General features: G+C 36.0%; 1 protein-coding gene across 1 annotated transcript in view; it reads left to right on the top strand.

Moving 5' to 3' along the window:
* Positions 1–16,368, top strand: part of LOC126863695 (tRNA dimethylallyltransferase) — a 117,666-nt gene extending 101,298 nt beyond the window's left edge. The window contains exons 6-10 of the mRNA XM_050614106.1: positions 1,993–2,108; positions 14,720–14,816; positions 15,544–15,657; positions 15,784–15,969; positions 16,064–16,368. Of these exons, the coding sequence (XP_050470063.1) occupies positions 1,993–2,108; positions 14,720–14,816; positions 15,544–15,657; positions 15,784–15,969; positions 16,064–16,231 (681 nt within the window). The 3' untranslated portion in view covers positions 16,232–16,368. The remainder of the gene's footprint in view (positions 1–1,992; positions 2,109–14,719; positions 14,817–15,543; positions 15,658–15,783; positions 15,970–16,063) is intronic.
* The last annotated feature ends 8,993 nt before the right edge of the window (positions 16,369–25,361 follow it).

The raw sequence follows: 25,361 nt of genomic DNA on the forward strand, positions 1-25,361 counted from the left end.
TACGCAAAAGTAGCTAAAATTTTTCTCTTCCCGAATTCTGAAGGTAATCGTGGAAAATTTTTACGGCAAATATTCCCTTTTATCATTTTAAAAGAATTTGGTAAATTTCACCATATAAAATATTCAAAAATATTACCGAAAGTATTTTTATTAAACAAATTGAGGTCAAATGTTGATAAAAGTGTTACACGAAGGGAAAAATTTGTCGGTGGTCCCCGAACCATCTAACGATTAATTTCACCGATGCCTCTGCAGTGTGTGACGTATTTTAGCTCCGTCGAATATTTTTATGAATGACGCCTTTCCTTTTTTTCGTAGCGCTTTTAACGCGATACACGTCGAGAAACGAGTCACGTCGAAATGGTTTATCGCCATCGATATGGCATACCTTACTAGTCGTAGATTTTGCACGAACAGGATTTCGAGGACACACACCTTATCTAACGCGTTTTAGCAGTTAGCGAGTACATATCAAATAGGAAAGAACGAGAAGGAGAAAGAGAGAAAGAGATAGGATCAATTTGAAAACCTGTCGAAGGCCACGATGTCTATCCTTTCCTTTTCCTAATAACACGAGTTAGCCTTCGAACTAACCCAAGCGCTTCATTGATATCAAATTGCTCCTTAACAAGTCACGGTGACGGTTTCCTCAATGGAAATGACGCGAATCTAAATTGAATTTCAAAGATATTTTAATTTGACGTGGAGGTATGTGTGGGTTATAATTTTGAATTTTTTTCCACTTTGGATGTCTTATATCCTGAATTTGTATGATTCTGAATTTTTTAAATTTTCAATTATGATTCGGAATTATATTTGCATATTTATCAAAAAAGTACATCTTTTGAAAGAAGAAAATAGTCCTTTAGGAGATCGATAAAAAGAGGAAAACTGAGTTTTACAAAGAGATCACGTGATAAGGCTATTTGGAAAGTGTGAAACTAAGTAGAAAACGTTTCCAAAGAAACTGAACACCTACGATGCTTCTTCTGACAGATTCGATTGCCGCCGATGCATTCGTGGGTGTAAAATGTGACATTTATACGAAAGCGTTGGATACGTTGGTGTTTTAAAATGTGATCGTGCTTGCTTGTTAAACTGTCAAGTCGGAAGAGAAAGGTGTTTCATTTTTGTGAAATCAAGGTTTTTATCTTTGTACGGATCTTTTTAGTATCAAACCAATAAGTGTAGAAATATATACAATGAATGTATTCGGTTTTTAAAAATTATTTTAGAAATATGAATAAACGTATAATGTATATCTTATACGACTTCATTTATTTTTAAATATGCTGAACGACAAAGAGTTTATGCAAGATATATCTCAAAGAGGAATCATTCCACGTAAAAAATTTAAATCGAAAATATAATGAAACGTTTTTGCACCATGCTTCATTTTCGCAAAAATCGGATTGGAAAATTTATCGCGTACACGCCATCTATATCGACCTAATTCGTAAACTAAGCACGTTTAAACTTATTTCCCCTAGAACGAGTGATACAAAGGGAGAAATTTTATTCTACATTCTTTTACTACTTCTATTCAGTCGAGAATTATCGAAGTTTACGTACACTTGACGAGTCCTACAATGAGCTATCGTTTCATTTTTAGAGCGACATCGTAAAATACAAAATCATTTAGTACTCTTTAATATCCTTTCATAAAAAAAGTATCCAACTCTTTTCTTTGAACAGGTTACTCATCTATAGTCGTACAATCGATCGTTAAAATATTACAAAATAACGATGTTCTTCAGGATGTCGTCTTCCTAGAAGCAAATAACGATCGTCAACATCGATCAAATAGGAAATCTTATCGAGGATAAATTAATGAAATACGTTAAGTAGAAAACGTAGAAACGAATAAAAGAAATATACAAGTTGGAAATAATTGGAAAGCAGCCGATAAATGTGTCCATTTCTTAATATAGATGACACGCTGTTGAATTGCGGTCAATTAATTCGAGAACCGTTTCTCCGAAATTGTTGCAGAAAGTCCTCGAGGAACGATTGGACAGCAGGGTCGACGCCATGGTTGAGACCGGTCTGGTGCAGGAACTGCTTGACTTTCATCAGAGATACAACGAGCAACGGATTAAATCCAACACGTAAGTGCACGAGTTATATCAGTAAGTGCTTCATATCACGCGATCCCGGTCTGCCGGTTCAAGGATTTATTCTTCGTTTTTCTCCTGTTTTCGTTGAGTCCCCGATCCATGCTCGCCAGACCGTTCGACGAGTCCGTTCGCTTGAAAATTTTCTCCCCAACCGAAGCCTGCTTCCCTCGTTAAAGCAGCAGATTAATTAAAAGTTTCGAATTTTCAAATGATATTACTTCTGTTTAAAAATTTAGGTTGTTTGTTTAATGGGCCGTTGAAGGGGTTGCGTGTGGTTTAGCTACTTTCGAACGTTCTCAAATTGTTAAACAACTTAGAAAAGTAAAATTACTAAATGTTCCATGCACAAACGAGTTGTGTATTTCGTTTTAAAATGTACTATCGTGTCAAGTTGTTTAATAGATAGTTTAATGTTATAGTCTGCTAAACACATAAGAAGGTAGCAAATGCTCTTTGAAGCACTAACTTCTTACTAGTTTGCACATTTTTGTACGCTTCATTTCCCGTTAGGAAATTTCCAAAGGTTTTATTCATCAAATACAGATGCCAGAAAGTTCCCAAAGCAATTTAAAAATTCACATAGGATCCATTAATTATTGTTAGTTCCCCACACTTTTCATCCAGAACCCAATCTGCCCGTGCATACACTCCTTAACAACTCATTAACTCTCGTACTCGTCAATTACGCTTCATCAAAGAAAAAACCAAGCAAGAAAAGCTATTTTAGACCACCATTTTTCTAAGCGATATCATCTTTGAAATATCTCCATAGTGGCTTCCATCGTCCCATCATGATGGAGTCTTCCATCTTCTTTGCTCAACTCCATCGTATCGGAAAGAATAATATCGTCTGTGAATCGAGAGTAGTCTCGAGATACACGCGTATTTCACGCTGCTCGAAATTCACGAATCACGTGTGCATAGCGAGCACGTGATTCGTACGAGACACGCTAGAGCCTTTGTGAATGAAGTCTGGCGGTGCACGGCTCTCGCCTTACTCGCTTCCGGAAATCGCGAGCGCGTCGACCGGATGCCCGAGAGAAAATAAAGGAAGTAGCCAGTCGTGAGGAAAAGTAAGTACATACCGGCCTTCGTGGCAGTGTACGAGCACCGCGCGCGATAGAACAACGAAAAAAGAAAAAGAAAGAAAGAATTATACTGGCTCGACTGAATGATAATCGCCTTATCTCTTGATATCTGGGAAGTTCCGAGCTGATTCGACGCAGCGATTCTCAAACGCCTTTCGCGGTTCGACGGCTTTTTTCAAAGAGATCCCCTAGGTTTTAATTGAGTTTCAAACGTAAGAACAGATCTTTTTACAACAGCGCATTTTTATTCGAATTAAACTAATATTCGAATGTTATAATACAGAAGATTTCATTTTCTTGTTCTCGTACGAATAAGTGTAAAAGTTTTGGATAAGAAAGATTCTTTGCTTTACGATCAAAAAATAATATTTTAAAGAATTTTAAATAATTAAGATTATGTAATTTTATAACAGTGTCTATTTTGTTGTACTGTTTTCTTTCACTGGCTTCATTCTATGTAGCTAGGATTATTTTAGATATCACTTTCGGAATATAAAGCGAGAGATCTATCTGATCGGAAACTTTTGCGCATCACTGTATGTTTGAAAGACGATACAATATTGTTATGCGAATGGTTTTTGTGATTTGCCGAATACCACGGTGAAATTAATCGAAAATAGGAGCGAATGTGTTTCAAAATTCGAAATATATGCTAATATATACTCATAAAAATAAGAAATGACATTTTTTTCTACATACGGTAACAGAAGGTGAAGAGATGTTACTTAAAAGCTGTTACATGTCGAATAAATAAAGCTGGTATAACGTATTAGCAAAAATTATGAGGTTTAAATGTATTCCTCTTAATTACTTACGACCTTGCAAAAACTGTATTAATTATTCAACAATACGAATTGATATTCGAAAAGCATCCGCGGTATTTGACAAGTGGAATATCGAGTTTAAAGTTTGCATTATCTTTTCAGAATACGCTAAGATCTTTATTTGTTTATCGTTAATTTGATAGTTCTGTTAGCGTGTTCCTCTTTTGCAGATTTCGCTCATTAGAACTAGCATTGAACGACGTTAATTGATACGTTAATTATTCAGAAGCTTTTTTGAACGCTTCTAAGATAATATTAAAAAATTAGAGAAACTAAAGTAGCAGACGATGAACAAAAAATGCATTTCTGTTAGTCTTCTTTTTATATTATTTATCATTTGAACTCTATGCACATTTTTAGCATTCTACATCATTTAAAAAATATAGTAGACTTTCTAGTTGGCATTTAGAATTATATGATGTAAATTCAAGACATGTAATTTATATTTTTATATTTACTCTTCTTTTGTGGAAAGATAGTAGCGATAAAATTAATGTAGCTGCACGAGTCATCTAGCTTTTCTAGAAAATTTGGTAAAATGAATCGGAAATCAAGAATTATGTCTGTAGCATTGTAAATTAAAAGAGGAATCTGGCATTTATAACGCTAAAATTAAAATCAACAATTTTCAATCGCATCTAAGAATTCCAGAAAATCTAGTAGAAATCCTCGACGAACTATAGAGTCAAAAAGTGAATACTGAAACGAATTTTAATATCGATAGAGTCAAGACAATTATTCTATTGCATTAAGGGATTTCAAATATTCGACAAAAATTCTTTATTAATGTGTTCTCAAATTTAAAAGTTGAGAAAATTGAACGCTAAGGAAAAAAAATTCTAGTATTTCTAGCGTTGAGACGAGTTTTCAATTACATCTAAAAATTCTCAAAATCCAATAGAAATTCACCACGGATGTAGTTCAAAGAGATAATGAGCATTGCAGCAACTAGCCTCTAGGAGGCATAATCGTATTCCTCGATTTCGTATCGGCATTCGTAACGACGAAGGGCGCAAAATGAATAAACGGTATAGGCGAGGTGAATAAAAACAATAAACCTGGTTTCTCGAACCGTTTATCGGCGACGTACTTTTTCCATAGTGTACTGCTGCTGGCGTAATGCTTAAATCGAATCGATACACTAGCTTATCGCGATTCGCGTTTTCTCTCTTGCTAACGGTTCTCTGGCCGCGGTCGTTTTGCCTGTGATCCGGCGGAAAGGACAGCCAGAGATTGGAAATGCTTCATACCCGCTGTCGATGCCATTTTTCCACCGTTACTTATCCAGGTGAAATGAATTTCTCGGCGACCGATTGTGTTCGCCGCGGATAGAGCATTGCACGGGTTCAGCAACGTAACAGGATCACCTTGAGTCGCTTCTAAATTACGGCCTCGCTGAAAAATTGCCTCGTTGGAATGAAACGTTGCGCACGCTTGCATGATTCCAGGGTAACGTTGTGTACACGTATATTCGAAATTGAATTGAGTATTTGTAATACTAGCTTGTAACATAAGAGACACAAGCTTCTATTTGCGTACGCTAACGCTTATGATCAGATTGCGAAAATTTATGCATTTTTGGGAAATTTAAAGATACAAAACCGCACACAATACGTTAAAGCATACGAAATATTCAAAGTGTACTACTCATCATAATATTCAGCGAGAGAAAAAAGTCGAGAAGAGATACTGGTTAAGAAGGTACAACATAATTTAATACGTTTCACCTGAAAAGTATTTGCGTATGCAGAACTATCCACCTTCTGGTTATCGAGTGACACTGACACAGGGAATGCAAAGAATTCGATAAAATGTCACAAATATCAGCTGTATTTTAACACTATATGGAGGAAAACAAGGTTTCGTTCCTCTAATGTTTATTTAAAGCGTAGTACTATTATACGATTAGAATTAAAATTGTAAGCATTACATAAGCTGAGCACGAGTTCAAGGATTGGGAAGTAGTTATAGTTTTCGTGCTAAATTCGAATCTGCTAGTATTTTAGAATGGTATTATTTGTCTACGAGTTTATTGGATTCAAGAATACGATTCTAAATCGAAAGAAAGCTACGTTATTCTGAAATTTAATATGTGTGCTTGTACTAAGTCAAAGTATAATTCCATTGTTTCTATATGTTATTAGTAAAACATACTAGTTCAACACCTTGACTTTTGCTACCGATATTCATGAATGTAGTCGGTAAATTTTCGTTTCCTACAAAATCACTCTAAATATCAATTCCGACTTCTCTTTTTAAGTCATATATCTTTTTAAACATTATCTTTACAAAAATACTATTTTTTATGACTCTTTAATCATGGAAAAATAAAATCTTTCCGGTAAATATTAAATTTATTAAAAAAAACATAATAAAGATCGTATGCCATTTTATATAAAAAATTATGGATATTCCCCTGTTCTCTTAGCGGGTAAATTCATTGTACATGAAACGACGCGTGCCAAACATCGCAAATGATTAAAAAAATAAATCTTGACAGCGTCACCACTGGACCTTGCATTCGTGTAAAAGAGGCAAACAGAGGCGACGATAAGCGAAGCGTTTTATGTCTGCTACCTGATTCTCGTGGAATTTGATGACTTGTTGAGAATGTTGTAAATTGAATCCTTGTTGAGACTGTGTACAACGTCAAAACGCGTAACTGTCGTTTATAAACAACGCGAAATTCCGTATTCGCAACGATGTGACGTCCAAGCGCAGTGCAAATGAGATTCAATGATCTCGCGAGTTCTCGTCCAAAAATTAATATTTTTCGTTCGTATCATTTTGGCGGCACAGTTTCTATAGAACCGAGGAAATTCACCAGTTAATTTGCCGGTGCTAATGGATTTTCCACTTCCTGCTCCAAAGAGGACAATTTCTTCCCACCCTTATACACACGCAACTCTTCTTTTTTTCTCTATCCTTTCTTCTCGTTCGAATTCACCCTCATTTAATCTCTCTCTCTCTCTCTCTCTCTTTCTCCCTCTATGACACATTAACACACCTTCTTCCTTTGCTCTCGCCTCTTTCATTCTCACCCTTTTGCCAGCCTTTCATTACCCACTTTTCCACGCACACACCCTTCTTGTTGAATTATCTCCTCCTCTTTCTGTTTCAGCGCCCTCTTTATTACGTACACCATTTCCCCAGCGAACGCTTACCCCTTTCACGTCCCCCTTTCCCCCATTCTGATCCGTGTTTGCCCGTCGCGTCCCATCAACCGACAAAATCCCTGACTTTCTGGTCGTTCGACGCGACGCTTTAATTCCTTTCGCTGACAATTATCGTTAATTATCGCCGCTCGCTATCGTATACATGCGTGCGGATCGCCTGAGTGAACGGCGCATCGCGCCGCTGCACCAGCAGCTATGCAAATTACGCCGTCAGGCCAATTTGCAGTCGGCTTCGCTACGGCACGTGCAATGCGCGGTACGCAACCTGCAGCCAGTCAGGGGGTTCCGACTGAATTACATTGACGTCTGGAAGGAGTTCATGGGAACGGGACTACCAGAGCAGTCTACGAGAAGGTTAGCATCTTCTAGGTAGCATGAGCTTTAGTGTACGGTATATTCGTAGATATATGATACAAGGGATGATAATGATTGTTTTTCGATAGTTGATAAGGGAAAGCTACGTACGTTTGCAGGTAAAACAAGCTTTCAATGATGAACACCATAATCTTATAAGACGGAATGATATTTTTTAATTTGTTAACTGGACTATCAGAACAGTCTACGAGAAATTTAGCGTCTTCCAGGCCGCAAATTGGTTTAACGTACGATGCAAGGGATGGAAACTTTTTTCTTTTTTCTGTTCTAGTCCGCAGGGGAGGACTAGATAAAAGAAGATTTAGTAGAAATTACAGTTTTTACATTTGATATTCGATTTAAATTTTCAGTGGTGTACGATTATTCTTCTAGTAACCCAGGTCAAGCATCGCGAATTTTGGACGAGATTAAGAGTTCTGGGGTTAAAGGCTCTGCACGAGACCAACAGATGTTTATGACGAAGACCGACAATTATGAATGGAGATTTATCAAATAAAAAAGATCGGATTATCCTGATATAATATACAATTGATCAGTCTTCTGTTACGACATTGTTAACATTAAAAATTCTAGTCATCTACAAAAAGAGGACAAGTTGTAGAGTATTCTGACGAGTCAGAATCGCTATCATTTAAATAGCGGAGAAGAGAGAACACTGTAATAATATCATGTAAAATTCATATGATTTATAAAAGAGAGAAACGAGGAGAGAATCGTGCGCAGAATATTCTGAAGGTTGATAAAAATGTTTTATTATCCTACATATGTATTTAAATATATATTGAAAATAATATTTAAATGAGAATGAAGAAAAGAGAGGGGAAACAGTAATGATATCGTGTAAAAGTCACGTGCTATAAATTTCTTCATGGCCCACGCGCTTGACAATAATTTTACGCGCGTAACAAGGAACAAGTTCATTATATTTCGCTACGTGTAACGAAGAAACAAGCCCACGTCAAAATATTTTCACGATGATTATATCTCGTACAATTATCGGCTCTTCTTTTTCTCCACGTCTTATAACCTTCTTTCACGGTTTCGCTCCTACTTACATAGCTCGATACTCGCACATTTCTGCAAGTAGCATGTCTCGTATTATGCAAATGCTCCTGTTCACCGGCTTTGCCTGCTCGGCTTCTGCCGGATGTGACGTCACTGCCTGAAACATCAAAGTTTCAGAAGGCAGGTGTGATTAATACAGTGTACCGATACGGGAGCGACGAGATCGGTTAATTACACGAAACTTTCATGACGCTAAATAAACCGTGTATGTTATTAAATTTTCGATCCCCCGATCTGTCCATTGTTTTATTCATATGCTAATCTTTGTCGAATTTTGTTGGTTCTATCCTCAATATCAGATACTCGAATAAATGCTTCATTTGGATGTTGTGGTAATTGCACCGGTGTTTATACAGTTTGTTCTTTCATTTAAATGTGTATAAGCACAGATGGTTTTTTGACACAGTTAAAAATAGCATAAAAAGGTCGTTTAATTTAGAGATAGCTTCATGAATTTTTTCTTTCTTTTTTCTTTTTGATAGATCCTTTTTCTTTAGAATTAGATTGACAGATCTTATCGCATCGCATAAAATTCAAAAGTTTGACAAAAAAAAATCGGCTTAGAATTTTGGATTTCTTTAGGAAACTTTTTCATAGAACGTTTATTTAACTAAGAGAAATTATTGTTTATATCTGTATCGGTAATATTAAATTACAATAGGAAATACATATCTATTTATACCGTGTGTTGGAGTATTTAAAATTATATACTATATCTTTTCCTCGATGCATTCTTAAAACTCCTATTTCGTTGTATTCGCTGTTTTCCATATACGAGGAAATAAGTCTAGAATACCTATAGCGTTACAATATTTCTCGCGAATCCGATCGTTCAATTATTCCTCAATGCCACGTAACTCGTATTTATATGCAAATTAAAAATCTTTCGCTCATTATGAATGGATTCGTTAATTATGATTCTGTTAATCGCGATAAGATATTGATAATGCATGACACGCGAAGAATGGAGAATCCCGCGATGAGTTCGGAATTTTCATGATCAATCAAGTCAGTTTCTTGCAAATTCCATTCATTGCAAATCATGGAAAAACCGGAAAATAACCAGCTCCCGAGCAACATTTGACCTTCTTTCTTTTCACGTGTTTCTTGAAACGTGTTGTTATCATGTTCCATGAATCGATCACTGTCTTATAATTCCTTGATGTTATCATGGTTTTTATAAACTCTTGTTTTATCGGTTTTTAATACTTCTAGGAAGCGTTGGAGAATGTTTAACGAACATTGAGATTTATTTATTAAGTTATTCTTACAAGTTAAATAACTTGGGTGTAAGTTTTCTAAATTTTTAATATTCCAAACTTCCAAATCTTTAAATATTTAAACTTCAAACTTTAAGATTTTAAAGCTTTCAGGTATTCTAACTTCCGAACTTCCGAGGTCTGAAATATTCAAAATTACAAATTTTCAATTATCCGAATATAAAAATTTGAAAATACTTTGCATATTGTAACTGCGGGATATTAGAGGATATAACATCGATGTCATACGGTTACACAAAATGTAACAGAGTTGCAAAACGATATGCATTACGAAATAGTGTGAAATGACACGTATAAAGTTCATTAGCATCGATGTAAAAAATTTCCCGACCAAATCTGTAGCCATTAGTCGACTGACAATTTCTATCCAGTCTGTAGAGTTTGACAAGAGAAAGAAATATACCTTGTCGTATACGCAACATGTTGAATATTCTCAGCTTATCAACTTTCGCTAATCACATTGTGAGATAATATCCAATATTAATAGTATACTAAATTGAACATTTAGAAACGTTTCTTTATTGCAATCTCGAAAATATGAAGAGCTCATGAAAGCATAATTTCTATTTAAAGATCATTTCCATCTAGTGACTCCTATTAATATTCTTACTAATATAAATTTATATTATACACGTATCTCGTATATAAAATTAATGTAAATTGCTCATTGTCCAAATTCACTTGCGATTGTAAATTTGACCATTATTGAATTCATCGCTTATTATGCCATGTAAATTAAACGAATAACATCTATTTTTCTGCCAACTACAAAAAGCGTTCAAATATATTAAGAAGCAGTTAATTCAATAGCATTATCGTCAACAAATATATAGAGGCATCTTTGTGGTATCCGAATATTAATAGTCATTGTATGAGGAATATAAAATTGGTGAAATTACACCAGGTGTCTAAATACTTATCAACTGGTAGCGTATATTATGTATCTCTTCCGAACCTGATAACCTCGGGTGCGTGTAAAAGTAAATGATACGTCTGCCTGGCAACGAGTAGCAAAAATAGTTCAAAGCATTTATGTATTCGCGATAATGATTACTGTCACTCGTCGTTATCTTAATTACTTTTGCCACTACTATCACCGTACGTGGCTGTTGTCATTATCGCTACACACCTGCTATTGGCACCGGAATTATCGTGAACCGATGCAAGAATGTTGGCGCATCTCTGATTAATTTGGGTCGTGTATCTAACGCGAATATCAATGTTATCGATATTATCGGTTCGTTAATAACGATTCTCTCGAAAACGATAAATGTGAAATTTTTAGATAAAACGGTGTCGCGCTGGTTAAGAACGGCAATCGGTACCGTGGTATCGTGGCATTTCGGTATCGTGGAAAATTAGCGTGATCTTTGATACGGTGGGGCAAGAAACGAAAAAAAGACGTTAACGAGCTCTCTGCAAATACATTTAACAGGGATCTAAAACGGTCTGTTAAGTTGATGTATTAAGTATCGAAATGTCGTGGGGTTAGTCAATTTGCATTAATTTGAACAGATTTACGATGCCTGGCGAAAGATACCGACCACCGTGTAGTTTTACGATACAGTATGTTTCGAAAAGATAGATGGGCAAAAATTTTCTATACGAGGAATGTTTGTATATGGGGCGTTTCGAAAGGATTTCGCAAAAAGCTTATGTATGAAACATTTTTATACAGGATAATTCAAAAAGGTTAGACGGAAGTTTGTACGAGAAAAAAGTTTATCGTATGTCTGTGCGTGTAAATACACGTCGCCGACTAAAAGTTTGGTATCGCTTCGCGTTTCATAGATGCCTGGAATTTCAAAGATAGTAAGATTCTATTATTTTCAAAGTTGCTGCTTTAGCAAGATTTATCAAAGAAACGACAGTTGTTATCGATAGGTACGGCATTAATTTTGTATTGACAACAAAATTAGAAGAACATTCAGGAAATGTGATCTCAAATTTTTAATTATCAATGACTATTCATAAGTATCTGAATACTTTATTCATTTTCAATAATGATATGTGAATTTTATCAAGACGTACAAATTAATGGTATCTTAATGGCAAGACATAGCACTTATCGTCATTTTATGGAATCAGCACGCTATAAATTCGAATTGTGTATTAAAAAGCCAGTTCCTAATCAACAAATATATGCATGTTCTTTTTTATTCGTGAATTATAATCTTTGTTGTATATTCTTTCGTCTGTTTCGTTTTAATTATCTCAAATATCATTATATCGTTAGATCATTTTAACCACTGTGAACAAAATTTGATCAGCATTGTATTATTTTAATTTGATTATTTATCAGATCGGTATTTTCTATATACGATATTTCTAATTGCTATGTCCAAGTATTATCTCTTTATTCAGTTGGAAATAGTTCATTTCATTCATTTATTTTGCAAATGGAGATATATATATCTGACTAATATTTTCTTGCAAATAAATTATGCAATAAGTTATAGATGTGCGGAGCGAAAAGTATAAAGTGTGTGTATAATGGAAGGTTATTATAGAATTTTAGAAAGAGTAGTTAGATGTTTCCATATAGTGGGCAAAAATATAACTGACATCGAGAGTTTCGAAGAAAAATGACTTTTGAGAAAATATTAACTTCTTATCTTAGTTATCTAATGGAATCATTAATTTTCGTTTGTAATGTACAATAGTTCCGTATTTCTAGTGTCAAAGAAGGTGCCGATGTATCGTATTTTCGACGTATTTCGACACATTGTGTGCTATCGTAATAAAAAATGATGTTAATGTGCTTCCCGATGGTCGTCTAAAAATACAAATTTCGTGGACTGTCTGTTAAATATTGATGACGAAACAGCGATATACCCGGCAAGTGACTTTAGCAGTCGATGCTGAAACGTACGTAGTAAAAATGGATAAGAACAATATATCCTTGCATCGTTAACTCCCTAAATGTTATATTCAAACGAAATGACACGAACAATCCTAATTTCCAAGATGAATTAAAATAGATAACGTTTATAAAGATCGTTGCTTTTCTCTCTATATATTTGTCGATATATAGAATTAATTATTATGATTTCTGAGCGACTCGTGTAGCAAATAAAACGCTACTCCATATAAATCGGTAACTCTACGTTCTTAACGTTCGATATATTTCAACTAAAATTGAAAAACGTCGTCGATCAATTGGAAAACGATTGTTAATTTCTCAACAAACTACGACTACAAAGCGGTCGATCGAAAGCGATCCAAGTGATATAGATCATCCTAGTCAGCCATATAAGCGACATAATCCACTTGAGGTTGAAAATTTGCTGTTACGTAAAGCCTAAATCGTAGCTAAATCTATTCTCGATCGTTCTTAACCACAAATAAGATGTTCGAAATGAAGTCTCTGTCGTAATTGTCTGCTGATACCCGTAACACCATTCACGTGATACGTGCGCGTGCACATGCACACCCACATCACCGTTAGATTCTGATTTCTACTTGCACTACTCGCAGCCACATATTTGGCATTGACACGTGTGCCAGCAAGTGAACCGTGGCCACGGCTTCGACTTTTCCCGCCACGTAAGCTAGGCCTCGCCTCGCCCGCTATCGCTATCCACAGTATCCACCCATGATAAGACCGCTAGCCCGCAAAATGCAGTCTTTCGCTAACCGAGACACGATCGCCACTCGAGAACCTGACCCGAGAACGTGCTTGTCAGACGACATTTAAAGACGATGGAACCAAGGCCTCCGCAAATGTCTTTTGAAAATAACAATTCGATATTAACAATTTGAAACGATGATGTTACTAATTAACGCGTGGCTGACTGCCACGGTGGTCATCGGTGACCTATGTTTCGTTAGACTTTTTATTAATTTTTTTTATTAATTTCATGGAAAAGAAAATCTTTTGGCTTAGAAAATCTTCAACGATGTGAATAATTTAGATAATATTGTCAGAGAAACAAGCGTGCAAATATAATATAATATTTTGGAAAAATTAAATGTTACGGCGTGTAGTATGTTTGAATCTGTTGCGGTTCCCAACAAGGGCAAAGTGTAAAGAACTCGGGTGACGCTCGATATATCAACGATCGAGATAATGGTAATGATGATCATTTTATTTTATAGAAATTACGTAGATAAAATTGCGTAGATACTGCTAATGAGAGTTCTTGATGCTTTGGCAACCTGGTTTATTAGATCTAACGCTATTAAACGGCTAAAAGTATTTTTCCAGACGCGCAACGGTATCAGCGCGTCCTTCGAACCTTACTATGAAACTCTAACTGCAAAGTTGGCGAAACGTCTGGGAATTAATTCCCTGTTTGATACGGTTCATACCCGGAATCCACTGACAACGTTAGACGCTAAACAGTGCCGAGATTTATTAGGATACGCGATTTCGTTTGAAGTTGAAATTGTATATCTATATCTTGTAAGGTATGCTTAATTCGTTGAAATTATGGAATATTATATTATGGAATATTAGAAATTATGGAATATTATGGAATTGTATATCTATATCTTGTAAGGTATGCTTAATTCGTTGAAATTATGGAAACTGCAAAAACGTTCGGTAAAAAGCGTATCTTAACTCGCGCACGCGCGACCGACGAAGATCGTAATTTAGCCAGAACGATGCTTATCGAACGATCTGCGAGCTCGCTGGTCACCAAGTGTTAATTAGCAATAAAAGAGAAAAGTAAGGGGAAAATGAGGCATAAACGCACAGGTGAGACACGGAGAAGCTGCCGGAGAATGGAAAGAGGCGGAGAGAGAGGTTGTGCGAGAGCAGACACGATTCGGCGAATGTTTACATTCCAGGTCAGCCGATTACACGAAGGGCATCTTTCAGAGCATCGGCTTCAAGGAGTTTCACGCTTACCTCGTGTTGCCCGAGGATGAGAAGCAAGAGAAAAAGGTAAGCAGGAGCGGCGAACTGCAACGTCGTCACGTTTTCTTCGTCGTGGCTGCGCGTCGTTGTTACACGAACCAGACGTTTTATATCTTTTAGAGAAAGGAAGAAAGAGAGAAATGGAATCGAAGGGAGAGGCCTTCAAGGGGATGCTCGATGTTCTTGTTGGATGTTGCGGTTCCAAGAGTGGAGCATCCATTCTCTCTTTCTTTTTTACATTCCATCGTCTTCCTTTGAGCGTTTTTGCGCGTGAGTCTTTCGACAGACTTTTCATGTACGTATACACGTAGCAAGGTAGGATAGTTGCATATGTTGAAAAATGACAAAGTACTAGATAGAACAGTCCCATTGAGGACGACAGTAGGAGTATGACGAATTGGCGAATTGCAAGACAAATTACTTAGCTCGAGTCGAATAATCCTACCTTACCATATGCGTTTGAAGTTGCGAGATTAGTGGCGTGAGTTGTGGAAGAACAGTTACGAATGATCGAAGAGCAGTAGAGAGATGTTTGAAGAGCTTTTTTAAACTGTTTTCTCTTGTTATTATTACCGATATCGTTTGGAAGACGAAGAAATTGGGAATATGTACGACGACGATGACGGTTTCTTTTTGGATCTGACGCATCGGTTGTTTGAATGGGAAAGATTAATAGAGAGCCGATATAAAATTTATATTATATTTCCACGAGTCATGTTATATCGATGTATAGAGAGGAATGTTTTGTTTAAAGGGTCAAGAATTACTACAAAAGGGTATCGATGACCTAAAAATGGTTACGAAAAGGTACGCGAGGAGGCAAGAAAGATGGATCCGAAATCGTTTACTTCGTCGCAGTGATAGACAGGTATGATTCAACTGTATAAATATCTTATTATAAAGACAATATAACGTTCTTTATGTGTTTATGTATCGTAACATATTTATTAAGTTTGACGGAATTTTTGAATTCCGATTAATTAAACGATTGCAGGTACCGCCAATTTATACATTAGATTGCACTAATCTGGATCAGTGGAACAGTTGTGTGTACGAACCAGCTGTGGCAATAATCGAAGCTGTGTTTAGAGGGGAGAAACCTGTACAGAAACCTCTGAACGAGACGGTGGAAAACGAAAAATTTACCGACAGCAGCAACGAGGAAAGACATTATTGCAGAGTAAAATTTTTTCTTATATCTTTAATCATCGATCGTCGATATATGGTTATTCTTGGATTGCAAACAATTATAAGGTTGCATTTCCTCTTGACAGATCTGCGACAGGATATTTATTGGAGATCATCAGTGGAACATTCATATGGGAAGTACAAAACACCAAAGAACTTTGAAAAGGAAAAGGAAATTGGAGGAACTAAAAAAGTTCGAAAAATTGGAAAAAGAAGAAGAATTAATAGAACAAATGATCGAAGAAAGTGGATGATAAAGTTTAATATAGCATTTCGTGTGCTATGATTCTACTTTGTGACATACATGTGACAGACAAAAAAATAGCTATATTTCATGCGCATATTTTGTATTGTATATAAAAGTGCTTGAAATATAATTTAATTCGTGTTATTGGTTTTTCTTTCTACGATTTCATCGTGTAAGCAAATATTTTATAAGGTAACGTAGGGAACTGGTTATCTTCTTCCGATAAGTAAAATTTCCTCGTCTTCCGTTATCGACTGATGTTGACTAGTGTGTTGTGAATCGGTAATATCATCTGATGGTAAATGTTATAACAAATTCTTATTAATATTAATGTTTAAATGCTTCAATTATATATATTAGGATTTGTTTATAACTTACCACGACTAGCTTTTAAAATTACTTATTTTATTTATTTTCTCGAGAAGTTTCTTACCGGGGCTTTCGATCGGTAAGAAAGAACCCTAGTTTTTTTAGAATTGATATATGTACGTTATATAGTTTCAAGCAAATCTGTATAGATGGCAACACATGCTTTTATTAATCATATGGATAATTTCGGCAATATTTAAAATTCTTGAAACGCCTATTTTGTACACTGCATTGTCCTATTCTTTTGCCGCATTTAACTAAATTGCAGAACATTACCGTTTGTCTAATATTCGACCGAATCAGAACATCTCTTACACAAGACCGCAAAATGTATTCATAGCGAATTTATTATACAATTTTTATCATGATCGCGTGGCATTTCGAGATTGCGCGGTATCTATATTTTTAGTGCAAATTTAAAACCGACACAGAACAATCTGATTACGTTTAAATCACTTTTCCATCTTCGTCTTCCCATCGCATATTTATTTTCCATTAACAGCACCCTCTTTCAAACAGTACGCAACTTTATTTTCCTCAATCGTATTTCGTATACCGCAATAATTTTCCGTTCTTTGAAAAAGTCGTGGTTACTCGCCGATTCAGAAACGTTGCACTCCAGCCGTTCTTCTCCATCCGTTTCATTCAAGAATCACACTCAATCAGTGTCGATACCAGCTGCATTTGCTCAAGCTGCCGCAAATCATCAACCCCAAACCTCATACCTCCTTCACGGTCGACCCGAACGAAACAAAATTTCCCATTACCCGTTCGATTCACCGGCAGAAATAGCGTTTTCACGCGAGTTCTCCTGTCACGCGGAGGATTCGCGTTTCTCCTCGTTCGTTCCCTTGCGGAAATTCTCGTGTCTGCGCGCGACGTTTTGCCTTTATTAAAGCGGACGAACGTGGCGAGATGCGACAAACGTTTTGCCGGTCCGCTTGACGCCTCGTGGAATTACCACGGGGTGAAAGAGCAAGCACCCTTTCAGCCGGCCTGTTTTACGATTTCAATGATTTCAATTAACATCGGAGCCACCCTCGTGTACCTAGCGACCGAACGCTGTGCTCCTTTGGCCGAATGGTCGACGGCCCTTCGACCATTTGCGGCCTTCAATGCACCTGGGGAATGTTCGTGGTTTGGCGAAACATTGTCAAACGCACGTGTCTCGCGTTGCACGCGGGACTGTGCCTCGACTTCACTGAAACGAGCGTGGAACAGCGAACTGGCAGCGAATGTGGGACCAACGAGCGTCGATCAACCATGTCGCGATTTCCAGGAATGTTTCGAGGCTCGTGGAATTTTTTCTGCCGGTTGCAAGACGTTTTAGTCCAGACTGATAAGTAGATTGCCGGTTGTTGCGCGTTTACAGCAAATATGGAGATGCAGAAACAAGCTTTTAATTATATTCGTAAAGATATAAATTTGTATAAATATCCGTAGTCTAGTGACGAGTAGCAGGTAAAATTATTTGTGCGAAGCTAAGTAATTTGTCTTGTAGTTCCTAAAATTTAGTTCTAAGCGATCTACGATTTGTAAATAAATTTTAACTCGTTATTAGTGGCGTGATATTCTACGAAAATATAGCTTCTACTTATTAAAAAAAAAAAAAAAAAAAAAAAAAAGAAGAAAAGCAAAGAGAAAAGTATACATGGGTTTCATATGTCAGAGTATAGAAATGTATTGCTGAGAATATCAATTGAATATGAACTTACGACAGAAATCAAAAATTGACTCGATATTCATCGATTTTTAGTTGACTTCTGTTTACTCGTCTTGTTCATTTGCTTGAACTGTAATCATGTCGTTTCATATTTAAGATAAATAAGACGTAACTCGTTTTGTTATAACAAAGGAATATTATATTTTATACGAAGAAAATTACGGTGCTTCTGCTTTTAAAGAAGTAGAATTTAATGGGCAATTGAAACTCGCTTCGAGATATACTATTAACCACTAATTTAATACCATCCTTTATATCGTTGTGTTCTAGACTGCAATAATCGAACAACTATAATTACGCTTTAACCGCAACTACTTACAATAATTACTACTTATTTGCTCGCTGGAGTAATGTCTTAATAATCGTTTTAGCGTTAAACACTTTGTTTGTGAAATACGAAACGTGACAGAGAGTTAAGTGTATTTGATAGAGAAATATATTCGAAAATAAGGGATACAAAAGTGCGGCAATGGACGAAAGAAAAATATATGCGATTAAGAAATTCCAACTATATCGTCGGATACATAACGTTAAACCTCACCACTATGTTCTGTCTATCGTTTTTTCAATTCAAATGTAATTTTTGAATATTTCACAATATCTCGAGTTTGAGTAAAATATGAACGAATTGTCACGGCTATGCGTAATTTCTCGTCTCGATTTTACGTTAAATATTCTTTAGACGTTAGAAACGTTAAAAATTCTGTCTTTTTTTATTTTCCTTTTTTTCCTCCTAGAAACGAGGACAAGATCGAAATATAAAAGATCGAGATTCGCAACAGGCTCGAGTCAAACCGCCCTCGATAATACTCTATACCGCAATTTATACGCTAGAACTTTCATATTGTGCGATTAAATCCTTAAAAACAGCAGCATCCATGTGAAAATAGGCAAAGACAAAAGAGTAGAGTGGAAAATCGTGACTCGATTCGCGAATAATTTTGCTCGCGCATGAGACGTTTAACAACGGAAGTACGTATACTCGGCCGTAAAACTGGTTTTGAACAGGCTCAATTAACTAGCTAGACGGTGATTTACGTCGGTTCATTTGGCTATCTAGCTGAACTGAAAGACAAGTGAAAAGAGGAGAAGGACGATGCACGAGGTATTTTCTAACTGAGCTCGACCAGATATCGGACGGCGATTCAAACGGCAACCTTGAACAGCCGTCGGATATGGAAATACATCGGCGAATGCCGTAATCGTGACATGCATATTCGTGTCGATACTTGTCTTTGAAGTATCGAGTCCACTTCGAGCAACTCGTTTATACGGAGCAACAGATATCGCGGTTCAACGATACGAGCAACGAACGAGGAATATGGAATTTTATCTGTGATCGAAATGCACGTTGTTAGTCTAATTAGAAAACCTCTTAATTCCGAACCTTTGCACGTTACAAGGAATGCGAACAATTTCTTTTCTCTGCATAAAAATACATTTCTTTTTAATTCGCCATAAAGATTTCTAATCGAAATAGAATGCTACTTTTTACGATGCAAGATTTATACAAGATGTGGTAGAACGGTACATAGAATAATTACGTAATTAAAATGTCTTATCAAACGTTTTTTCATCTTTCGAGATAATTAAAGTATTTATCGCGTTGCCTGTTTTTATTTACTTTCGAGTAAAGTTATATTATATTACACAAACAACGACTAAATATATCTTAAATGAAATAAAGAAAAATAAAAATTGCACGAAGAAAATGGTAAAACTTAAGTTTTCTTCATAGAATAGAACATTTTAACTAAGAATGGCAGCGTAGCAAGGAACAAATTTTCATACAGTTTTACGTTCACCCTCCAACTCGCTTCAATTTTCGAATTTCTCTAATGTAAATTGTCAAAAGTCAAAGTTGCACGTGTTCGTTCGTAATCGAACTCGTCGAGTGTTGCTGGCGATTCGTTTCAGTCGAAGCAACGTACACAAGCGTGCATCAGACAGAATTGTTAATTAACGCGTGTCAAGTTAGGCACGAACAACGCGTCGGCTGCTTTCTACCCGGTTACCTCGTTTTTCCTCATTTGCCAGTAATCTGTTAAGTACGATGGACGCCTGTGTCGTTCTAGGGAAAACAGGAATGCGACGTTAATGCAAGAATCGCGGCAATTCGCGTTCGTTTCTATAATGAGCCGTTTATTCAACTCGTTTAACTTCCTTGACGCTCGATCTGCGCTTAACACGGCGTAAATTCTTAGCGGCGTCGACGTTGAATCCTGATTCATGTTCAGTCGAAAAGGTAGTCATTCGCTCCCGCCGGAATATTAATTCGTCGTTTCTGTTCCTACTTATGTCGCAATATTCCACTGTTCGAAATTTCCTGGCATATCGCACTTGTATTTGCAATCGGATGGACGATGTTTGAATAAAAGATAGAATTTAGTTTAATGGACTTTCCTTACAGCGATCGTGTACGACATTTTTATCGGTTAAAAGATAATTTATCACAAGCTATGTACAGACACTGTAGATCGAAATAAAGTGTTTCGTCTTTCAAGGGTCAATATTTATTGGATATTTCTTTCGATACACGAAGTTCTTGTATTTATATTTGCCATCTTGCACGAGATAGCCGAGTCTCATTATTGGCAAGGAAAGTTTCGAAACACGACGTGTCAAAATATGCCTTGTTTGTTGGCAATCTATGTCTTTACACTTACGTTATTTACTATTTCTACCGCGCGTAATAATACGTTCGTTAGAAAATTTCAATAAACCGTTGGAACACCATCGTGATTTTCTCTATGTAAATATCGAAATACACGCTCCTTGTTGGAAATTTTCATTCTCCACGCTTCGATCATTTACTATTTCAATTTCTCCATTTACGTCAACTCTAACTCATCCTCGCGAACCTATCAACACGAACAAACGAGATATTCCGTCGCATAAAATCACGTGTCGCTGCATAAATTATACATCGTCGAATCGACGAAACCTTGAACGGCGATAAAACGGTCCCCGATGGATCTATAAAGCGACGCGTCAAAAGGTTTTAAACGGGCAACGGGTTAGAGGTGTTGCGAGCGACGTGTAATTAGATGTTGCCGCGTTTCCCGGCCACCCCAGATCGGCCTCTGTTCTGATACGTTCATTATGACCTTCGATCGCGACACGAGAAAACAATAAACCCCGTCCCGGTCATAACTGCATCACCGCGTCTATAATGCTCGATTATTCAGTCGGCTCACCGTTCCAGGCGCGTTATTAATAAACCTTGTGATGGTGTTGCGTGCGATCGATTGTTGGTAGGCAGACATCGTTTGCCCACCGATAAAGAATTCCAGTCAGCCGCGGTGCGAAAGAGAATCGAAACCGATGATATTGTTTATTAGCCCGTGCACGGTTTTGTGGCGAATTGATTAATCATGGGGACGGGTTGACTTTTTTTTCTTTCTTGCCTCAGCTTGTTCTCGTATTAGTTTCACGCGAAATTCGCGTGTTCGCGATATACGATTGTATTTCGTAAAGCAATGAAAGATATTGCGCGATTATTTAATAACTAATAATAATGGTTGATCGTCGAAGTCGTGAGTTATAAACAGACTGCGGATTTTTATGCATTTAAATAAAATGTTCAAAGCGTTAGTATGTAATGTTGTAATATTTTCAGCGAGTAAAAGAATCACCTATGTAGGTTTCATTTTTCGTATTATATTTGTAAAAATGTGAATTGGTAGAAATATCCGTGGTCCAGCCTTAAATTTTTGTCCAAATAATTTCTACAATTTTATAATTTCTCATTGAATAGGAGAATTGGGGTTCTCTCGCACGATGAAATTCATATTACAAGAATTGCACATGTTACGAGTCACGAGTTATTCAGATTATTTAGTGCAAGATTGTAAAATTGTAAAAGGGAAGTTTATCTTGTCATTGCTACTGGAAAATAAAGCAAACGAATAGATAGAAATTATATTTTGACGATACGATAAAGAAGAAAAATATACAAATCGTTGATTCGTATTCCGTAATAAAAAATAAATTTGAGAAAATTCTAAATTCATAAGGAAATGATCGTTACGCGAAATAAATTTTCATTGTTGTTCACGGCGATTTCTTTATCTGAAAATACTGGACTGCAATAAAGACTTATTGTTTGCGAATAGACATCGTCTACCGTAGGATTTTTACGAAGTTTTCACGGAAGCTGGATTGACACTGTCGTTCATCTAAATAAAGAAACAAAGGTTTTTCATCAAGTGTGATTGTCCCGTTGATACAATCGTTCAGCGATAAAAGATTTTAATCACGACTGACGGTTTAGCTGGTGCCGAATCAATCGTAAAACGTGTCTTCTATTTCGTTTCGATGAATTCGTATTACGTTTCGTATGAATAATAGTCTTTAGTCGTCACAAATTATTCTTCTTATTTCGTTCTATAAACATAGAAGAACGAATACGAGTCGGTAATGTAAATAAAATAAATTACCGATTACAACTCATTTTGATCGTTTCATTAATTTTCTATATCTCCTATTCATAAATGGAGTATAAACAATTTTAATTTTAATTCAGACACTTGTATTAATGTTTACTATGTCATTCAGTTGGAATGGACTGATTTCTGTGATTTCAATTCAAATGATTCGTGTGATTGATTCAACGAATGGAAAAATTCTACAACACATATGTGCATCTATTCTAATAATTAAATTCATTGCTATATAAATGATATTTAATACTACAGAGCTCTTGACTAAAACTTTTAAACTCCATTAATTGCATCGTTTCCAAATCGGACACATTTTCAGACGAAAGACGATAGGTTTATGAAAAGAAATTAATATTATTCGTGTTTTTGATTGCCTTTAACCCCTTGACTTACAACTTCGGGAATAGCCCGTAGTAGATGATCAGACCAAACGTAAATATTACGGGCATAGCCCGTAGTACGATGATCGAGCCAAATATAATATATAATATAATATACAATAGCTTGTTTACGTTTTCGGACCAAAATTCTCGAACGTAAGTCGTAGGTCAACGGGTTAATACGAATATAATAATGTAGAAACTTTTTGAGAAAATAAATTATCCTGTGAAAAATTTTGATAATTTGGGTGACAGGTTGGTTCATTCTCTTCGGTTAAAAGACGAATATCATCGCCGTGTCGATTCTGCATTCCTGTCAACCGTTGAAAGCCATAATTCTCACTCACAATACTTTGTGACCTATATGCGCTTCTCGAAATCTCGACAGCGGTAAACGATAAATAACACGGTAAAAAATGTGAGTTGCATTCTGCATATATGAAACTGCTTTCTCAGTAGATTCGAAGATATCAAATTCGACGTGTATCAAAAGAATTATTCAAGACTTTTTCTTAACTTCGGTTATTTCTTGTTTAATAGCGATATACTTATATCAACAATTTTGAAAATTTTCTAAAAGGAACGCTGTTAAAATTCTATTATTTCGTTATAAGTCTCGTTTAATCGTTCTACGCTTTAATCGTTTTTCGCCGCTGTTTGATCGAATCACGTTGGATTCTTTTTTTAATTTTTAAAAATGGCTATCCTTTAAAGAAGATCGAACTCTATCTTCATGTTGTTTTTAATCTATGTGCTTCTGTTGCTATTTCTCTGAAAAGATTGCTGATTTTATACAGAATATACTATCTTCATTACCCAGTCTCTTTTTGTCCAGTAACTTGAATCGGATAAATAAATTTTTCACAAGAATAGAAAATTCATCGAAAGATTGTGGACATAATTTGATTAAAAAATCCCTTAACAATATTTCATAGAATATTCCAGTCCAAGCGATGTCGTTATTTGTTAAAAACCTGTTACAATTCTTCTAGAAACTGACGCGAAGTCTATCCATAATCCCCGACGTTTATGGCAACATATTTAAAAATAATTACAAGGATGGTGCAGCTGTCGATCGCCATGTTACATCAACAACGTTTACACAGGAAGGAATCATCGTGAGTCACGCTAATATAACTCGATCACTGAGGTTTATCTTTCGGCTACAAGAATGAATGGTCTTGTGGACGTAAAGGCAGAAGATCAAGTTGGGAGGGCGAATGATGAACTCCCGTTATAGAATTCCGATTACAGTAGCGTTAGCAGCACGATCGCCGGAGGAGAAGAGACTTGTTTCTCTATCGACTCGAGTACGTCACGTCCGTTTTTAGACGTCTGTTTCTTCTTTTCAGATTATTCAACGAACGACTAATTCTTCAACGAAGCGATAATTCGTATCGCGTTTTCATTAATATTTAGTAAATCGTTATCGTGTATTAAAACATTGAAGTTGAATAGAAAGCTACGCTTTGATTCATCAATGAATCCAAATATAGTTTCGATGGTAATTGACTCGTCACGATAGTCGTTTTTATTTTATTCGCAAAACATTGTATAGGGAAAGTGTTTGAATACATTTGTCCCTTTGAAGACCGAACATTTTTCATATATTGATAAAAAGTTGCTTTTATAAAATATCTAAATATTACGAAATAAATTGTAATCGATATTTTTAATAATTGTATGTGTATATATATTTATTATTATTATCATTAATTAACTGATCTTCTTGAATTTTTTCTTATCAATTTTTTTACCAATTTGGTAAAAAAAAATACGTTTATTGTTTTGTTGTTTAATAATTTTTAAAGTACAGTGTTGCTTAATATCGAAAAGGTTGAGATTTTCGTAATGTAAAATTGTATTAGAATAATTAAGATTAAAGCACTTCTAAGTATATGACGGCGTTATCGATGCGTAAAAATGTAGAACAATGTTCTCTCAATCGTCAGGTTCTGTGAATTGTAATCACTGGCTTCTACTCTGACACATGTCAGACAGATCGTACTCACATGTGAGGCAAAGCGATTGAAGTGGCGCAAAGAGGAGGCCAATGTTATTTATACGGCGCCAATGATTTTATTGTTATGATTCGATTACCGCTCTTACATGGAAACAACATAGAAATTAGTTTGTTATCGCTTGTTTTCCTTCCTTTGATTGTTCTGTCTATACTGATCCAACTCTGCACTTTGTACCATTACGAATATGCTTTTTCGTCTT

The sequence above is a fragment of the Bombus huntii genome, chromosome 3, assembly GCF_024542735.1.
Source record: "Bombus huntii isolate Logan2020A chromosome 3, iyBomHunt1.1, whole genome shotgun sequence".
Taxonomy (NCBI): Eukaryota; Metazoa; Arthropoda; class Insecta; order Hymenoptera; family Apidae; genus Bombus; species Bombus huntii.